The 15,751-nt window shown below is 36.2% G+C and overlaps 6 protein-coding genes and 1 non-coding gene across 8 annotated transcripts; 5 read left to right on the forward strand and 2 right to left on the reverse strand.

The window, feature by feature from the left end:
• The first annotated feature begins 39 nt into the window (after positions 1 to 39).
• LOC127900850 (integrin-linked protein kinase 1-like) lies at positions 40 to 2,131 on the forward strand. Its single transcript, XM_052436110.1, has 7 exons — positions 40 to 72; positions 253 to 480; positions 579 to 653; positions 1,191 to 1,271; positions 1,382 to 1,476; positions 1,848 to 1,968; positions 2,039 to 2,131. The coding sequence occupies exons 1-7, from the start codon at positions 40 to 42 to the stop codon at positions 2,129 to 2,131; spliced, it is 726 nt and encodes a 241-aa protein (XP_052292070.1).
• A 731-nt stretch (positions 2,132 to 2,862) lies between these two features.
• On the forward strand, positions 2,863 to 4,155 carry LOC127901425 (serine/threonine-protein kinase STY8-like). The gene is made up of 4 exons (XM_052438728.1): positions 2,863 to 2,977; positions 3,060 to 3,145; positions 3,267 to 3,382; positions 3,750 to 4,155. Exons 1-4 carry the CDS (start codon positions 2,956 to 2,958, stop codon positions 3,883 to 3,885), a joined length of 360 nt encoding a protein of 119 aa, XP_052294688.1. The 5' UTR covers positions 2,863 to 2,955; the 3' UTR covers positions 3,886 to 4,155.
• Positions 4,156 to 5,290: 1,135 nt separating this feature from the next.
• TRNAV-CAC (transfer RNA valine (anticodon CAC)) lies at positions 5,291 to 5,364 on the forward strand. The gene has a single exon. It is a non-coding gene; the product is annotated as a tRNA-Val (tRNA).
• Positions 5,340 to 7,766, forward strand: LOC102620969 (riboflavin biosynthesis protein PYRD, chloroplastic). The gene is made up of 3 exons (XM_006491022.4): positions 5,340 to 5,888; positions 6,242 to 6,540; positions 6,713 to 7,766. The coding sequence occupies exons 1-3, from the start codon at positions 5,511 to 5,513 to the stop codon at positions 7,317 to 7,319; spliced, it is 1,284 nt and encodes a 427-aa protein (XP_006491085.2). The 5' UTR covers positions 5,340 to 5,510; the 3' UTR covers positions 7,320 to 7,766.
• Positions 7,767 to 8,045: 279 nt separating this feature from the next.
• LOC102620517 (UPF0187 protein At3g61320, chloroplastic) lies at positions 8,046 to 10,477 on the reverse strand. 2 transcript variants are annotated; one of them, XM_006491020.4, is made up of 4 exons: positions 9,618 to 10,475; positions 9,327 to 9,494; positions 8,903 to 9,109; positions 8,046 to 8,549 (listed from the first exon to the last, which is right to left on the reverse strand). In XM_006491020.4, the coding sequence occupies exons 1-4, from the start codon at positions 10,302 to 10,304 to the stop codon at positions 8,373 to 8,375; spliced, it is 1,239 nt and encodes a 412-aa protein (XP_006491083.1). In that variant the 5' UTR covers positions 10,305 to 10,475; the 3' UTR covers positions 8,046 to 8,372. The 2 variants fall into 2 exon arrangements, with proteins under 2 accessions (XP_006491083.1, XP_006491084.1); XM_006491021.4 differs by having other exon boundaries at positions 8,397 to 8,562; positions 9,618 to 10,477.
• A 553-nt stretch (positions 10,478 to 11,030) lies between these two features.
• On the reverse strand, positions 11,031 to 13,278 carry LOC102620231 (hypothetical protein). The gene is made up of 2 exons (XM_006491019.4): positions 12,972 to 13,278; positions 11,031 to 11,328 (listed from the first exon to the last, which is right to left on the reverse strand). The coding sequence occupies exons 1-2, from the start codon at positions 13,083 to 13,085 to the stop codon at positions 11,203 to 11,205; spliced, it is 240 nt and encodes a 79-aa protein (XP_006491082.1). The 5' UTR covers positions 13,086 to 13,278; the 3' UTR covers positions 11,031 to 11,202.
• A 500-nt stretch (positions 13,279 to 13,778) lies between these two features.
• LOC102619947 (hypothetical protein) lies at positions 13,779 to 15,639 on the forward strand. Its single transcript, XM_006491018.4, has 3 exons — positions 13,779 to 14,074; positions 14,487 to 14,541; positions 15,030 to 15,639. Exons 1-3 carry the CDS (start codon positions 13,856 to 13,858, stop codon positions 15,365 to 15,367), a joined length of 612 nt encoding a protein of 203 aa, XP_006491081.1. The 5' UTR covers positions 13,779 to 13,855; the 3' UTR covers positions 15,368 to 15,639.
• The last annotated feature ends 112 nt before the right edge of the window (positions 15,640 to 15,751 follow it).

A 15,751-nucleotide genomic window follows, 5' to 3' on the forward strand; every position in this document is an offset into this window, starting at 1 on the left:
GCTTTTGCAACTGGAAATCTTGATTTCCATCTTTCTATTATGGACGATTCCAACTGCCCATCACCTCCAAAGGTAAGCTTCAGTTGCTATTGTAAGAATCTTGAAAAACAATTCTTTTTTCATCAATTTTAAATAACACATGAATAAAAATCAAACCTCTCCTAACCTTGTAAAACTTAATTCACAAAAAAAAAAAAAAAGAGTATATATTTGCAAAAAAGTTTGAGATCCAAGGGTTCCAAGAGTTTGCAGGGGCAAATTATTGACTCGGAAGGTCCCTATAGGCTGCTTTATTGTTCAAGCAAAGGGGACAGGGCAGGGGTTTTACAGGAGCTAGAGAAAGGCGTAGAACCGAATCTTGCTGACTATGACAAGAGAACAGCTCTTCATTTAGCATCAAGCGAAGGTCGTGCCGAAATTGTCCTTTTACTTCTTGAGAAAGGAGCTGACGTCAACTCCTTAGATCGGTGGGGTCGCACAGTAAGTTTGAATCTAAATCTTTCATCTTTTGATATTCAAAATGCTTTTATATTTGGATTTGGTGGTGATGTTGTATGTAATATGATTCATTTTATCAGCCACTTTCAGATGCTCGCAGCTTCGGTCATGTGGTGATTTGCAAGATATTGGAAGATCGGGGTGGAATAGATCCGGTATTTAATACTGTTAAACATATATACAGCTGTTAATATATCTATATTTGTAATACTATGTTCAAAGGAAAGGAAATGGATGTTACAGAACCTATTTATATTTGCTTTTGCTTTTGTGATTTGGCATTTACACTAACCACTTTCCCGCTCAAACCCCCCCACAAAAAAAACAGTTAAACTAGTGGTGTGTTAATCATATGGAGCTATCAATAATTAATTTTATGTACCTTGTCAGCAGCGTCTAATGATAATTTTGTAAGGCCTGTCAGCAGCGTCTACTTTCACATTGACTGAAGGATTTCTTTTTCTTCTTCTTTTATATTTTTGAACTTTTTTTTTTCTAATGCTGTACTGTAACTTCTTTTTGGGTAACTGTACAGATGCTAAAACTGTAACTCTGAAGTTTTTAAGTGCAATGTCGTTGAGGTTTTGTGAGCATTCTTTAGTCACTATATGTTAGAACATAAGGTTCATGAGGACCTATTTGAGTTATTAATAGTTTTGTAAGAACCTTTATCTATTTTTTGCTTAAGACAGGTGGGCCTTGACTCGCATGCTCCTTGCTATGAAATTGATTTTGATGAAGTGGCCATGGATGAAGCAATACTTATTGGAGAAGTAATTTCCTATTTTAACTTTTCTAGGCAAATGTTGAGGACATCTAAAACCATAGTCATACTGCCACATCTTAACAACCAGCATTCTCCCGACTTTCTCTATTATTGCAGGGAGCATACGGTGAAGTTTATCTAGTCAAGTGGCGTGGTACAGAAATTGCAGCAAAAACCATACGCTCCTCCATTGCATCAAATCCAAGAGTGAGGTGAGTTTTGTTATTGTACAACTAATATGGTGTTTTATTACTGTACAATGTGTAATGTGTTCCTCTCCTTCCTTCTATTCCCTTCTTTCTCAATTTTTGTAAATGGATGTTTATAAATAGTTTCACTTTTCAGTTTGTTCTAATAAAATTATTCAACTCCTACAAAAGGGAGAATTTATATTGTTGTAGGTTGAAGTGTTTTAAATAGTGATCTGTATTATTTTGAAGCATGAGAAATCAGTGTGGATTTACTTCTTTTAGTGGTAAAGCAAAGTAATATTGATGTGGATACTTTTCCATAAGATCAGTGAGATTTTTGACCTTCCTGCTAACAATTAACATTTGTTTCTTCATGATTGGTTGTTTAACAGGAATTCATTCATGAAGGAACTTGGATTGTGGCAAAAGTTGCGTCATCCTAATATAGTACAGTTCCTTGGTGTCCTAAAGCACTCAGAGCGCTTAATATTCCTAACAGAGTATCTTCGCAATGTGAGTTTTGTTATTACCGAATTTATCTTTTTGGAAAGTTGCTGATTTTTCCTTCATGTGAATGTGCTAGGGAAGTTTGCATGATATATTGAAAAAGAAAGGAAAACTAGATCCACCCACTGCAGTTGCTTATGCTTTAGACATTGCAAGGTACAAATTCTAGCTAATTACAATTCTGCCCTTGAAGTTATTGATAGAATTTTCGCTTTAGCAGAAAATTTACTGATAAGATATTGTTGTACTTTTACTGTCCATCAAAAGTACCTGTGTACATACTGTTGAAGTTTGCATAAGTTCTCATCTTTGAAAGTGCCTGAATCATGAATCATCCAACATGAAAACAATGCTATAGAATTCAAATGTAAATGTTCATGCTTTGAATACTGTGTACAATGCAACAATCTGCTGCTTGCATCATTGTGTGTATCCCAGAACTTAAAAGAAGTTTTCAAGAGGAGGACTATAATTTGGTTTGTGAAAAACTGCATAGAGAATATCATTGGATGAAATTTGCATTTAGTTTTTGGATTCTCATGCTTTTGGGTCATGAAGATCATTGATTTTGTTTCTGTTTATAAATCGTCTTTAATTCGTACATTTGTATAGCCATATACACGTCAATTTCTGTAAACTCCTGTCATGGGCTGATTCCTTCTGGAACCTTGTAGAGGAATGAATTATCTCCATCATCACAGACCGCATGCTATCATACACCGAGATCTGACACCTAGGTATTGCAACATATACCTTTCAGACAATTCAATGTTGAGTGCATTTAACTTTGAAATATTAATATCAGGTCATAAATTGTAATCAAGCCTTTGGCTTAGGTGTATTCAGCAATTTCTGAATCACCTAAAAGTTTCTCATATGCCTTTCTTTTTCTTGACCGGCAGCAACGTGCTACAAGATGAAGCAGGGCACCTCAAGGTCACAGACTTTGGATTGAGCAAAATTGCACAAGAAAAAGATTCATATAGTTACAAAATGACTGGAGGAACTGGTTCATGTAATTTTCTTTTATCTTAATAAAAGCTTATAAATTTTTAAAATTTGAATGTTTGTTTAGCTGGTCCTATCACATTTAACAGATCGTTATATGGCACCTGAGGTCTATCGTCGAGAATCATATGGGAAGAGTGTTGACGTCTTTTCCTTCGCTCTAATAGTCCACGAGGTAACCCTAAGCTCAACTTTATTATTTACCATATAATTTTCAACTGATGTATTTTTCATTTCTGATTAAGTTTGCTTTTTTGGTATCTTATACGTGGTCGTGGGTTGGCTTTTGCTTGCAGATGTTTCAAGGGGGACCGTCTAATAGAGCAGACACTGCAGTACAGGTTGCAGATAGACGGGCATATGAAGATTCACGACCAGCTCTTTCATCTTTGTATCCTGAACCAATCAAGGCGTGAGTTATTTTGATTGCTTCTCTCGTCTCAATAATTGCAAAGACGTGCCCCTAGATAAGCCATATTGTGAAAAAGGACTTATGCAGCGACCAAAGTACTGCAATGCTTCAAATATTTACCTCCAAGAAAAACTCGCAAATATCATTCTGGTGCTGCAGTGTGCTTTGAAGTACAATAAATCATTCATATTAATATCGTTTGTGAATGGTGGCTTTTCCATGTATTTACAATCATCTACCTTTCAGAGAGTCAGTTTTAAGATTGTGATCATGACATCATACCAGATTATTTTTATTGATCAGTTTTGTTTAAAACTAGTATTTAGTTGCACGGTTAATTTGCCTATACTAATATATTTTACATTAGGCTTCTGCGAGAATGCTGGCACAAGAATCCAGACCGCCGGCCAACGTTCGAAGAGATAATCTTCCGGCTAGAGGCTATCCAAGAGAGTTTCCAGAAGAAGACAGTACCATCCTGCTGTGATTGTATGATCTTATGAGGCGGCTTAAACAGCAGATATATATTCTCTATATACACTTTCCCTCATAATTGATTTGTATTACATGTTTCCGCTTTGCACCGTGCACTTCTGCCTTTGCTTACTAGTATCCGGAAGAAGATTAATCACCCGGATTTTGTACAAAAACCTTGTGGGGATTTGGTCGTACATGTTACACACATTGACATGGTTCATCATTACGACTTTATTTTGTGCATATGAACCTCTGATCATTCCAGCTGAGTCATTTGTTAACTTATAAGCGATGCCTTCCAGTATTGACAACAAAGCCAGCATTCACAGGCTCGCATGCAACAGCAGTTCTTCTGAGTCCTGCGAATCTGCGAACAGCAAATTGGAATGAACCAAGCCAGTGTTTACTTCACGGATTAAGAAATCGGAATCCAAAATTAAAATTATTGACAGCGTTACTTCGCAAAATAAGGGCGGGAATCAAAATCGAAATCACGAGCCCCACTCAAATTTGAGAATGGAAAATGAGGGATTGATTTCCAAGCCATTCTCTAAATTTTTTATTATATCCCATTAAATTTTTATAATTCCTAAATTGTCCTCAACCAACTTATCATTTTTGCATTTTAGTCCGTACGGAACTTATGAAAATACCAAAAAGTTTTGTATTATTTGCACATAAGTCCTTTATTATTATTATTATTAATTAATTAATCTCATTACTATTATATTAATGTTATTTAAAATATGTTATTATTATTATTATTAAAATTTATTTAGTTTTTTTAATTGTTATTATTGCTGTCATTAATATTAATATTATTTAAAATTTATTAATCATTGTTATTTATTATTAGCATTGTCAATATTATTATTATTATTATTAAAATAAACTTAGTTATTTTAATTATTGTTATTATTATTATTTTATTAAATTTTATTAATTTTAGTAGTTTATTGATATAATATTGTTAAAATTTATAAAATTTTTATTTAATTTATTATTATTATTATTAAATTTATTATTTTAATTATTATTATTATATATTATTTTTATTTTTATTAACATTATTTTATTAAATTTTATTATTTTTATTGTTTTAATTAATATTAGTGTCATTATTAATAAGAGCTTATTAGTAATTTGTAACAATTTAATTTATTCTGTTTTCGATTCAAGATAAAATAAATACATTAATGACAATCCAACTCATTCTGATTTCGATTCTTACAATTCAAGTAAATAAATTATTCTGATTCTCATTCTTTATTCTCATTCCAGCATATTTTTATTATTGTTCAGTTCGATTTCAACTTAGTAAAAGTGGCATTAAAATAAACTTTTTCTATGTAGGAGGATTAGAAATTGTGTTTACTCTGAGTCAGATGCATATAATAATTAATAAACAAGACAGTAAATGAAAACAAACTCGTCTGGGTGGTGTAGTTGGTTATCACGCTAGTCTCACACACTAGAGGTCCCCGGTTCGAACCCGGGCTCAGACATCATTTTTTTTGAGTCCTCCATCTCCAAACCCCCGTTTTCATGCGGTAGGTGGGAATTGATGCGGATACAGTACTGTATCGATTTTCGTTTTTTCCGTCTCTTCATCTCCAAACCACCGCTGTGAACAATTGAATATCCCACGAAAATGCACACTCATCGACTTTCAACACCAAATCATAATCTTCACCAACTCGGTCTTTCACCTTGTCGTATATTTTATCCCACTTCATCACCAACACTTGCATTCAATCAAAATTCAACATTTGGGTTTTGCAATTCACTCAAAAGGCTAGCCAAATCATTAACTAGCACGAGAAAATGTAGGGGTGGATATAGGATCAGGTGCGGACAGGTACAAAATAATGATAAAGATGACGGGTTTTATATGAGGAGGTGTGTGGAGCTTGCTACAAAGGCAGTTGGCTCTACAAGTCCCAACCCAATGGTGGGTTGTGTGATTGTGAAAGATGGCAAGATTGTTGGTGAAGGGTTTCACCCTAAAGCAGGCCAGCCTCACGCTGAGGTAAGCCTCAATGGTATGTATTTGTTAAGAATATTATATGTTCACGGTGAGGTGAAAGATTTAACATGGGAGTCTAAAATTGTATATTCTTGTAGTAGTATAAAATGTTTAAGTGTTTGGTTGGAAGTATTTGCCTCCAGCTTTGGGGGAATATATCCACTATGTGTTTGTGTTTCTGAAAAGGAAAACAAACACATTTCTGGAATGCAATCCAGACCTTCACTTTGATTTGTTTGTGTAGTTGGCTTGTGGAACTATTATACATTTTATCCTAATGGCTGTATGTGAGTTTGACATTGCTGTGTTTTGTTTTTGAAAGCTGAATAATTTGAGGCAGGAGATGTATCTTGTAGGTATTTGCTCTGAGAGATGCTGGGGAGTTGGCCGAGGGTGCAACAGCTTATGTGAGCTTGGAACCTTGTAATCATTATGGGAGAACTCCACCATGTACTGAAGCTCTGATTAAAGCTAAAGTGAAAAAGGTGGTGGTCGGGATGTTAGACCCAAACCCAATTGTGAATTCAAAGGGATTGGAAAGACTGAGAGATGCTGGAATTGATGTGACTGTGGGTGTAGAGGATGAGTTGTGCAAGAGGCTCAATGAGGCATTTATCCATCGAATAGTCACAGGGAAGCCTTTTGCTACACTTAGGTAAGCTTTTAGTTATTGAATTTAACATTAGTTATAACACATGGATAGATGTTACTGTGTAATTTCTTGAAGGGTTTTGGTGCAAGTTCACTTGCCAGACAGACAATTTACCATTAATTCTGAGATAAAAATGTAAAGGTGGTCTGATTGAATATCTATTCTTGACTTGCAGATACACGCTCTCTGTCAATGGCCACGTCCTAGACCAACTCGGAGAAGGAGTTGCAGAATCTGGTGGATATTACTCGCAGTTGTTACAGGAATATGATGCAATTATACTTTCCGCATCATCAACTAAGAAGTATTCAATACCTGCATCACAAGAACCTGATGCTAATCAGCCCTTTCGGATTATAACAGTAAGTAATCATGCTTCTCCAATCCGAATTCCTGGTCTTTCTGAAGAATCTTCTTCAAAAGTGATAGTATTTACAGATGGAGAGATAACTGTAGAACCTGATATGGGTACAAAAGGAATTGAAACAGTAAATTTGCATCAGTTGAATTTAAAAGCTGTTTTGGACTACTGCTATTCCCACGGATTTTGCAGTGTTTTGGTGGATTTGAGGGGTAATTATGGTGATCTTGAAATGCTTCTCAAAGAGGGTATCGAACAAAATCTGTTGCAAAAGATAGTGGTGGAAGTTTTGCCGGTATGGAATGGAAGTGATGGCAGCAATCCACACACCCTATTGAATAGTTTAGGGAAAAGACTGATATTGAAGAATTTACAGCCTAAGATGTCAAGCCAGAGCATTGTGCTCGAGGGGTACCTATGATGTGTGTGGTTGGAGGCCATGGATGGATACAGAATTCATTCTCTCTAACTTAATATTGATGGGCGCCATTATGGCAATCTTAGCAGGGAGTCCTTCATTTCACTAGTAGGCAAGTAGCCGTTTCCGTTTCTTCCTTTCTTTATTCCTTCGCTTCTTCACCCCCCACCCACCCCCCCCCCCCCCCCCCCCCCGCCGGCCTTTCTCTTTTTGAAAGGAAGTATCTGCTTCCTTTTGTGAAGAAAAGGGCTGCATAGCCCTTGACCCAATAGTTTGCTTTCGGCGATCATTTCCTTCATGGCCCCATAAAAATGTTCTTTCAGCAGAAGCTTTTTGAATCTTGAAGCGGCATTCTTCATGCCGTGAGGACATTATTGAATGTAATTTGACCTTCGCTATTATTTTTGTGATAGAAAAATTGTGTCGAGGCACATTCAGATTTGAGTTCCATTAAGTAGTTTTTTTTTTTTTTAATAAACATATACAGAAATATTAGAGCTTTGGTTCATTTGGGCAACAGCTTTAAACGTCTTTCTATAATATCGCAGCCTAAACTTCATACGAACACCCAAGTTAAGAAAATGAAGAGAGTAAGAATTGGACTCAGTTACCCGCTAGTAGAATTGGACTCGTTATATTTATACGATATTGTCTAAGAATTGTTGTAAAGACACCTAATATATTAAAACTGCAACATCAAATTGGAAATAGCATTCCAAAACAGGAAAATGACCAACTGTTAACCTATGAATTAAGCAGCCAAGGTTTTTACAAATGATTTGAATTTGGTGTGCCTATGTGTGTGCGTGTACACACACACTTATGCATGTATGCATGTATGTATGTGTGTATGTATATATACAACAAATACATCAAAATTTGAGGTTTCCCAGATATGCCACATCATATTTACATATTCAAGATACTAAGCCGAGCTTTAGTGTGTCATTGTGATACAGAAGGGAGGGAATGCAAGCTCCACTGAATGGGATAAGTATTTGAGTAGTTATTCTGTAGTCCCGTGAAACTATACTACACGGACTTTCCTGTCCACTTTTAAGAGTTAGGCCAACCATTTGCGCAGTGCTGATAGGAATGGCTCTTTCTTTTTGCAGATACCTGAGCTTGGATAACTTTCTGAGTAGCAATTGCTTCCTGAATGTTGCTCTGAACAAGATTGCAAAGCTCATCCAGAGCTAACATCGGAAATGGTTCCTCAATAAGGACACCAACCTCGCAAAACAAACTGTCAAGTTAGCATCCATGTTCAATGTGCATAATAAACAGAATTTGAACAAGTGCATCACTGATGGCAGATTAGGTAAAACTGTCCTACATAATGCTGCAAGCTGCACTTGATGTAAGTAGTGTTAGACATCTCAAAATTTCCTCCCACGTGATACGGCATTCAGCAAGTGGGTGGCATGATAATATAATTAATTTACTTGGAACGTTAAAATCTATCAATCACTTGATGAATGACACATCAAGTGGGAGGAAATTTTGGGAAGTCTACCACTACTCATAAGTTATTTGAGATCAACTTAAAATTTTCACCAACTAGCAAAGAGGTAAGAGAGGCTTACTTCTTCAATGCAGAACAAAGAAGCAGCACTGATAAAAGTAGCAGGAACTACTATCCAGTGGCAATCATCCCAAAGTATGATTGGGAGGGTGAGATGCCAGAGGACTAGAAATCTTGATGTCAAGCGAGTGTACGAGAGAGGAATAGGGATACCCATGAGTTGCTCACATACACCAATGCCTTCGTGAAAACAGGAGATCTTTGACTCCTGCATCATGATTTGGGGAAATTAAGATGAATATATTGATCAAAGTATATTTAGTTTAAGATGCCTGTCAGCTTTTGGGGTTTTTGAATAATATTTCATGGGGAAAAAAAAACCCAAACTTTGAAGTAAAGATAGAATTTTCCTTGAGATCACTTCAGAAAATGTCATCATAGAATGGAAATTTCTGAGTATTTATGTAATCCAGGAAGAGAGATACCAACATATTTTGCTTTGTCGCCTCTAAGTTTAGTAATTGAAGGCTTTGAGAAATGAACTCGATAATGCAGCGTGGTCGATGCTTTGAATCGAGTACTATTGCTAGATCATCTGCATCAAGCAGATCTTGGAGATCTCCGCTAACATCTGAGTCACAAATCACATGACCCTGCACATACAAAGAATAAAGTTAGATACCACATATGTATAGTACTTAGCTTCTCTTTTCTAAAATTACTGGTCTGGTAATCCATGTAATTGTTCGTCAAAACCAATTTAACACCAAAATCACCTTGAGAGCAACCGGAAAAGCCATAATGTAGCGCAGAAGAGAATCTTTGATGCACTCGTCAGTGGAGTTGTCAGTTCCCGAAATGACCATCGTAGCAAAATCATTAGTTCCAGCAATGATTTGAGTCCAGGCCTTTTTTCCGTCTACGAACCTTGAATACGAAGCCTCAGTTCTAAACACCAAAAGCAGAGCCAAAGCAGGAGCCGTCAATTGATACGGCAGTGAAGAAGCTCTCAGAACGGGCAAAAACCCAGGCAACAAATGGGAGTCCAAAGCAGAATTGTAACTCGCAATCACCACAGCCACCATAGTAAACGCAATCACAGGCGGGATCAGTGAAAGTATCACGCGGGAAGATAAGCTTGAAAGCAAGTGCCGCACGTGACGCAATGAGCTTCTGTGTTCGACCCACTTCTCATGGCTGTATAAGGTACGTTTTTGTTTCACCCCACGCTCTTTCACGCGGTCCGCCCAGTCTGGGATCGCCCGCAGGACTGAAATCAGGGTTAGGGTTTTGGTTTCTGATTGAGACTGCGACTCTAAGCAAGAGAGGGTTTTGAAAGTAAGGGGGTTTGGGGATTTGGAGGGAAAGGTAAGGGTGGTGATTGAAGGTTGTAATTTGAGGAGGGTTTTGGGGATAAAATGGGAAGGAGGTAAGATTTTTGAGCGGAATGTGGCTTGTTTCATTTGTGATAAAGATTAGGGTTTGAACTTTGAAGAAGGAGAGATGATGAAACAGACCAGAGAGCATGTTCTAAGTTTGAACAACAACTTCAGTTGGTGAGGAGTGAGAGTGGATGATGGACGGTCACGGCCATTGGGTTGTTCAAAAAACGGTTGTCCCAGAATTTTACACATGTTCGAATTCTGAATTGGATAAATAAAATATTCCTTTTTTTCCTATTTCTCTTTTTTTTTTAATAATAAGTTTCTTCTTATTTCTCTCATCTTTTTTTTAATAATAAGTTTTTCGGAGTTTATTCCCTTACGCTGTTACGTAAATTACATAATTTTTCACATGAAAATTTAAAGATAGTAAAAATATAAAATAATAAAATAATATTATTTTTATAATTATTAAATTTTTATCAAACTACCGTAAAAAAATTATATACCTTATGTTATAATATAAAATAATTAAAACATTTTCTCTTTGTTAACTGTGGGAGTTTCTTTCCCAAAAAAATAAACCGTAGGGGTTTCTTTTCTTCTTCTTTTTTTTCCTGGTTGACCGACCATTCTGTACCGTTCATCACAGATGTTGTCCTGGATCTGTTGTTCTGATCTAACTGCAGGCTTTGACGAGAAAATTATTTTTAATTGAAATTATGTAAAATACTCTCTCTCTGTCTGTATGTGATTAGCAGCAAGCATTTTCCTTAGAAAATTTTTAAGAGTCTAAAAAGTCCAACAAGCCAAGAAAGAGATTATCTATCAAATTTTCCATAAAAGAGCCTCCAGGAAAGGATCAAAGGAGCTCGGTCTCATATTACAATCTTCACATATCCAAACAACAGCCTTATGAAATCTACTTGAAAATTGAAATACTCATGTATGTTCCTATGCAAAACAAACATCTTGTAGGTTAAGGATGTTCCTTAGAATTATCAGAGCTCAGCTTTGCTGTTTGACTTTCTTCTCGAGGTTCTTTCTTTGATCCAAAGATGAACTCTTTCACAGAGCTTTCTGCTGATAGTATTGCCTTTTTAATCTGCCATTGAAACTCACTGTCATTAGAATAAAAACTTTTTTGATAGTCATAGAACTCAGTGTAAATAATTCAATCAATATAGGATCAAGATATTTTAAGCATAGAAATCTAAAATAGTGATTTGGGAAACGTGGGGGATTATGGACAAGAAGGAATAGCAAGGTCAACTGATAATTAAGCAGGCTGACTCGTTAAGAATGTAGCACATTCCATAAGCTGAATCACTTAGAAGTGATTTGCACGAATGAACCTTCTAGTTTATGTCTCATAGGGGTACTGGTTATTCCTTTACCTTCCATCTTTTCATCAATATTATTATTGAAGCTTCTCATAGCAAATTCCAATCGACACCATTCCCTATTCTTATTAGTAATGTAACATTTGGAAAGAATGTTTTTTAGGATACAGAGAAAAAATTATCATGCCTAGAAGGGTTGAATCCAGTACAACAAGTCCGAATGTTGTACCGAAAGAAACAGAGTGAAAGGAACAAAAAAAAAAACCGAAAGAATAACATCAATAACAATAACAAGTCAGAAAGAGATTATAAAACAATCATTTAGTGCTTCAGGTTTTGAGCTTGTATTTATCTTTATTCATTGAAATTGAAAAAAGGATTCAAGAACGGATTGTGTAAGAAAAGAGGGTGTTCCCAGTGGCTCCCTCCTCGTAGTTCTGTCTGGATTGAACACAAATTTTGGGCAAACAGCTCGACAGACTGAAAAATGATGACATGCTGAAAACCCAAGTTGAATGCTACTAAGTCATCTACAATATTCTGATAAGTCACAAGCTTGGAAAAGTAATCTCTCTTCAGGAGCTGAATATCTCATTCTATAGTAGTCACCAAAAGTACTACTTGGTTTTACACGAGGGTCAAAACAGTGATGCTACAAAATGACATTCAAAGCAAGAATTTTCAAACCCTGCTGTAACCAGATAAAAAAACACATCTTAAGGAAACAATCAAAAAAATATGAGGGGTATGAAAGTCACTATTCCTAGAAGCTGGGACGAAGCACTCCTATAACTTTAACCTAAGGAACTTCGCAACTAACATGAAATTTTTTAATACTGAATGGAATCAAATCTAATGAGGCTTAGGGATCTTAGTACATCTCTAGGTCATCAACCTGAAGATTAGATAAATTTGATTCAATCCCGTTTAGTACCAATTAATAATGCAATGAGCTGCAACTCATTAGCTATTTCTAATCAGGAGATGATAATACCTTAAGAGACAGTGTTGGCTAAATATCTAAAAAGTAAGGAATCTAGATTGTTGTGAGGTATTAACTACATACAATGAAGGGAAATGGAGATGATTTTCAACCGAGAACAGGTTGTCAGCAAACACAAGGGCAAAAACTGATATAAGTTGCAACTCAAATAGTAAGCAACCACACAGGTCACCTGAATGTAACACGATTGACCCCTAAATTTGAGAATGATATTAGCAACTTATACAGCAAATAGCAATATTAAACAACACCAAAATAAAAGGTTCTCAATTTGCAAAAGTAAATATGTCAGTCGTATCTGTAAGAAGAAAAGATTCTTCCAAACTCATCAAGATGACATAAGTGCAAAAGAATTAGAATAGAAAATAAATACAGTTTGCAAATTTGCTGTAAGAAACATACGGGGTCAAGGGCATTGGGTTCGGGGCCATAGTCAGCTGTTAACAGAAAATAGGAAGCAACGGCAGTGGCCACCATCGTTGTCCTCCTCACTATCTTATCTGTTTGTGGGTTCATTGTCAATTTTCCTTTTTTCTTCCACTTGCTTAATTTCAGAGGGAGAAACAGAAAGAGGGTGGGTTTTCGTTTCGATCACAGGTGAAGTCCACAGTAATAAGGGATTTTCAGAAGGATTTGGAAGAACTTGAATGTTCCAGCTTGGAAAAATATAGTAACGTTTAGGTCGCCAATCTTTTATAAAATTACAATGAAGGTGATAGTTCGGATCTTTTAATATAGTCCTAATTATGAGATTTCAGTTAAATATTTGTTATCAGAATCAGTAATTTGATTGTTCTGTACCTTTAAAATAGCTCATGTAGAAGTATTTGATTAGGAGGTAAGTGCCCTTTTCGGGTGAAAAAATAAAATAAAATAAAATAGTAAGGGTTATAACAATTAAATTATAAATTTTATTAATCAAATTTAAAGTTTGGGACTTGTATTAAAAAGTTTACAAACCATGTCTTCATCTATTTTTCCTAAAGATGAGGGACTCTTTGACAAACTGTGTTTTAACGGCTGAGTTTGAGATTTCTCATTTCCGTGAGTTTGACCGACCCTCAGTTTTTAACTATTTGTCATTTTGACTGGACCATCGCTCTTCGTCGTATTGTTTTGTCGTGATTTATGGTTATTTTCATTAAGATCCTCAATGTTAGCATTAATTTCACAAGGTCTTTTCTAATTAAACTTCTGCACAACAAGAGTTAAAAACTTTTTATTTCCTCCTCGATTACCAATTACCATTAGCTTTCCCAGACTCGATTCAGACGAGATCATCATCCATGGAAGAACCAAAACCAGCTGAGAACACAGCTGCCCAAGTTACGAACCCACAGCCAGACAAAACTGAAACACTTCCTTCACAGCCTCCTGTTCAACCGCAAGCTACTGCGGCGACTAACTCTAAGAAAAGACCACTTGATAACAATGCCCAAATACAAGACTCAAGCTGCTACAAGATGCGTCTTGTTCTTAAAGATCTTCGTCCTCATTTTGTTGAGGTACAATTCAATGCAGAACCCATTTGCAAAAATGTTAAATTTGGTTACCATTTTTGGAGATCTTGTGTGATTTCTCTCTGGGGTTTACTTGATTTGATGCTTGATGAGGCTGCCCTTTTTGACGTTTCTTGATGTTTTACGTGCCGTATGTGCTAGTGGCTTTTTTTTTTTGGCTCGTGGGATTTCGTTTCTGGGTTTCTTTAGCTAGGGCCTAATAAAGACATAATTTTTTTGAGTTTGTTTCGTGTTTTTCTGGAACCGTTGACGATGTTGGTCGTTTCTGCGCTACAATCAATGTGATTTTAGGGTAAAGTTGTGGTAGTTAGATCATGTGTGTCTCTGTAAAGGACTGAACTTTAGGATTGTGTTGTCGGTACTCTTGACCTGCTTTCACTATTTTGATTTCTTACAGGTGTTGCGGACACCTGACTTTCGAAATTGCAAAGCTTCCCTTGAAATTCAGGAAAGTAAGCTCATCAACATGTCTCAATATGTCCTTCTAGTCTTCCTTATGGTTGGCTAAGTATATTTGTTCTTAATGCAAACACGATCTCTATGTTACCATGCTTAAGCTAATTCTAACTATAGTTCTTGAGGAATTTCATTGCTGTGACTCGAATTCTTAACTTGAAATTCTTGAACCAATGCCTGTTTGACTAATCACTCTCAAGTGCTTTTGAGGATTCATGTGGAAACAAACAATCAGCATAATAGGCTTGCGTGCATCCCCTCTTGAATATTTGTCTCATTTGAACACCATTTAAGTTTTTCCTCTCTGGATTTGCCCTAAGTTTTATATGTGACTTTGAACTATGGGTTAAAACTATGATATTGATTTTTTGAACCTTGTGATCTTTGGTGCTGCTAATGATGCCAGTTACATTACTGGAAATTGGAGCCAATTCTGTGGTATGTGCTTTAAGTGCTTATGAGGCATATAATTTGCATCTTGCAGAGATAAAGAAACTGATGGAACTATACAAGCAATTGACAGCAGAAACAATTTCTGTAAAGAAGTGTAAAGTTTTACCTGATGGCCAGCAACCCCAAGAGGTTAAGGTGGCTGAGCAGCCTCAACCAGATGGCGTAAGCACCAAACCATCTGATAATAAGTCTTTACAGTCCAATTCTGTCTCTACGAAGCAGCAAACTGTTGACAGTGATGGGTCACAAATCATTGGAGGATCAGCTTTTGGCTGGAACTTTATCACCTTTTCTGGTAGTGAACCAGTCTATTACGGAGTAACAAAGGAATCATTTCGAAGTTCTCAAGTGAATTTTGAAGGATCATGAATTGATTTCTCTTCAATTACATTGTGAGATGAAAGGAAGGAAATAAAGCAGTGCCGGAACGGATTGTGGAGGCTTCATCCTCCTTAATAATACAGAGGGATTTTTATTGTAATTCTTTGCATTAATGCTTACAGAATATTTGGGATTATTTAACAAGTTTGCTAGCTATTCCAGTAATATTGTTGTAAAAATAAAACCAAGTCCCCAATTCTTTGAGGGAGCTAGGAGGGAAAGAGGGACGCGACAATTTGCAATTTATTATGGTTTATATACCTCACGCCTAAGAATTTGCAATGGGAGCTATCTGAACACGGCCAGTTTTGTATAATTTCTCAAACGTTACCTTTCCACCGTTTGTACTAGAACAGCTACAATATTAGCCTT

This window comes from Citrus sinensis, chromosome 3 (assembly GCF_022201045.2).
Source record: "Citrus sinensis cultivar Valencia sweet orange chromosome 3, DVS_A1.0, whole genome shotgun sequence".
NCBI classification, from domain to species: domain Eukaryota; kingdom Viridiplantae; phylum Streptophyta; class Magnoliopsida; order Sapindales; family Rutaceae; genus Citrus; species Citrus sinensis.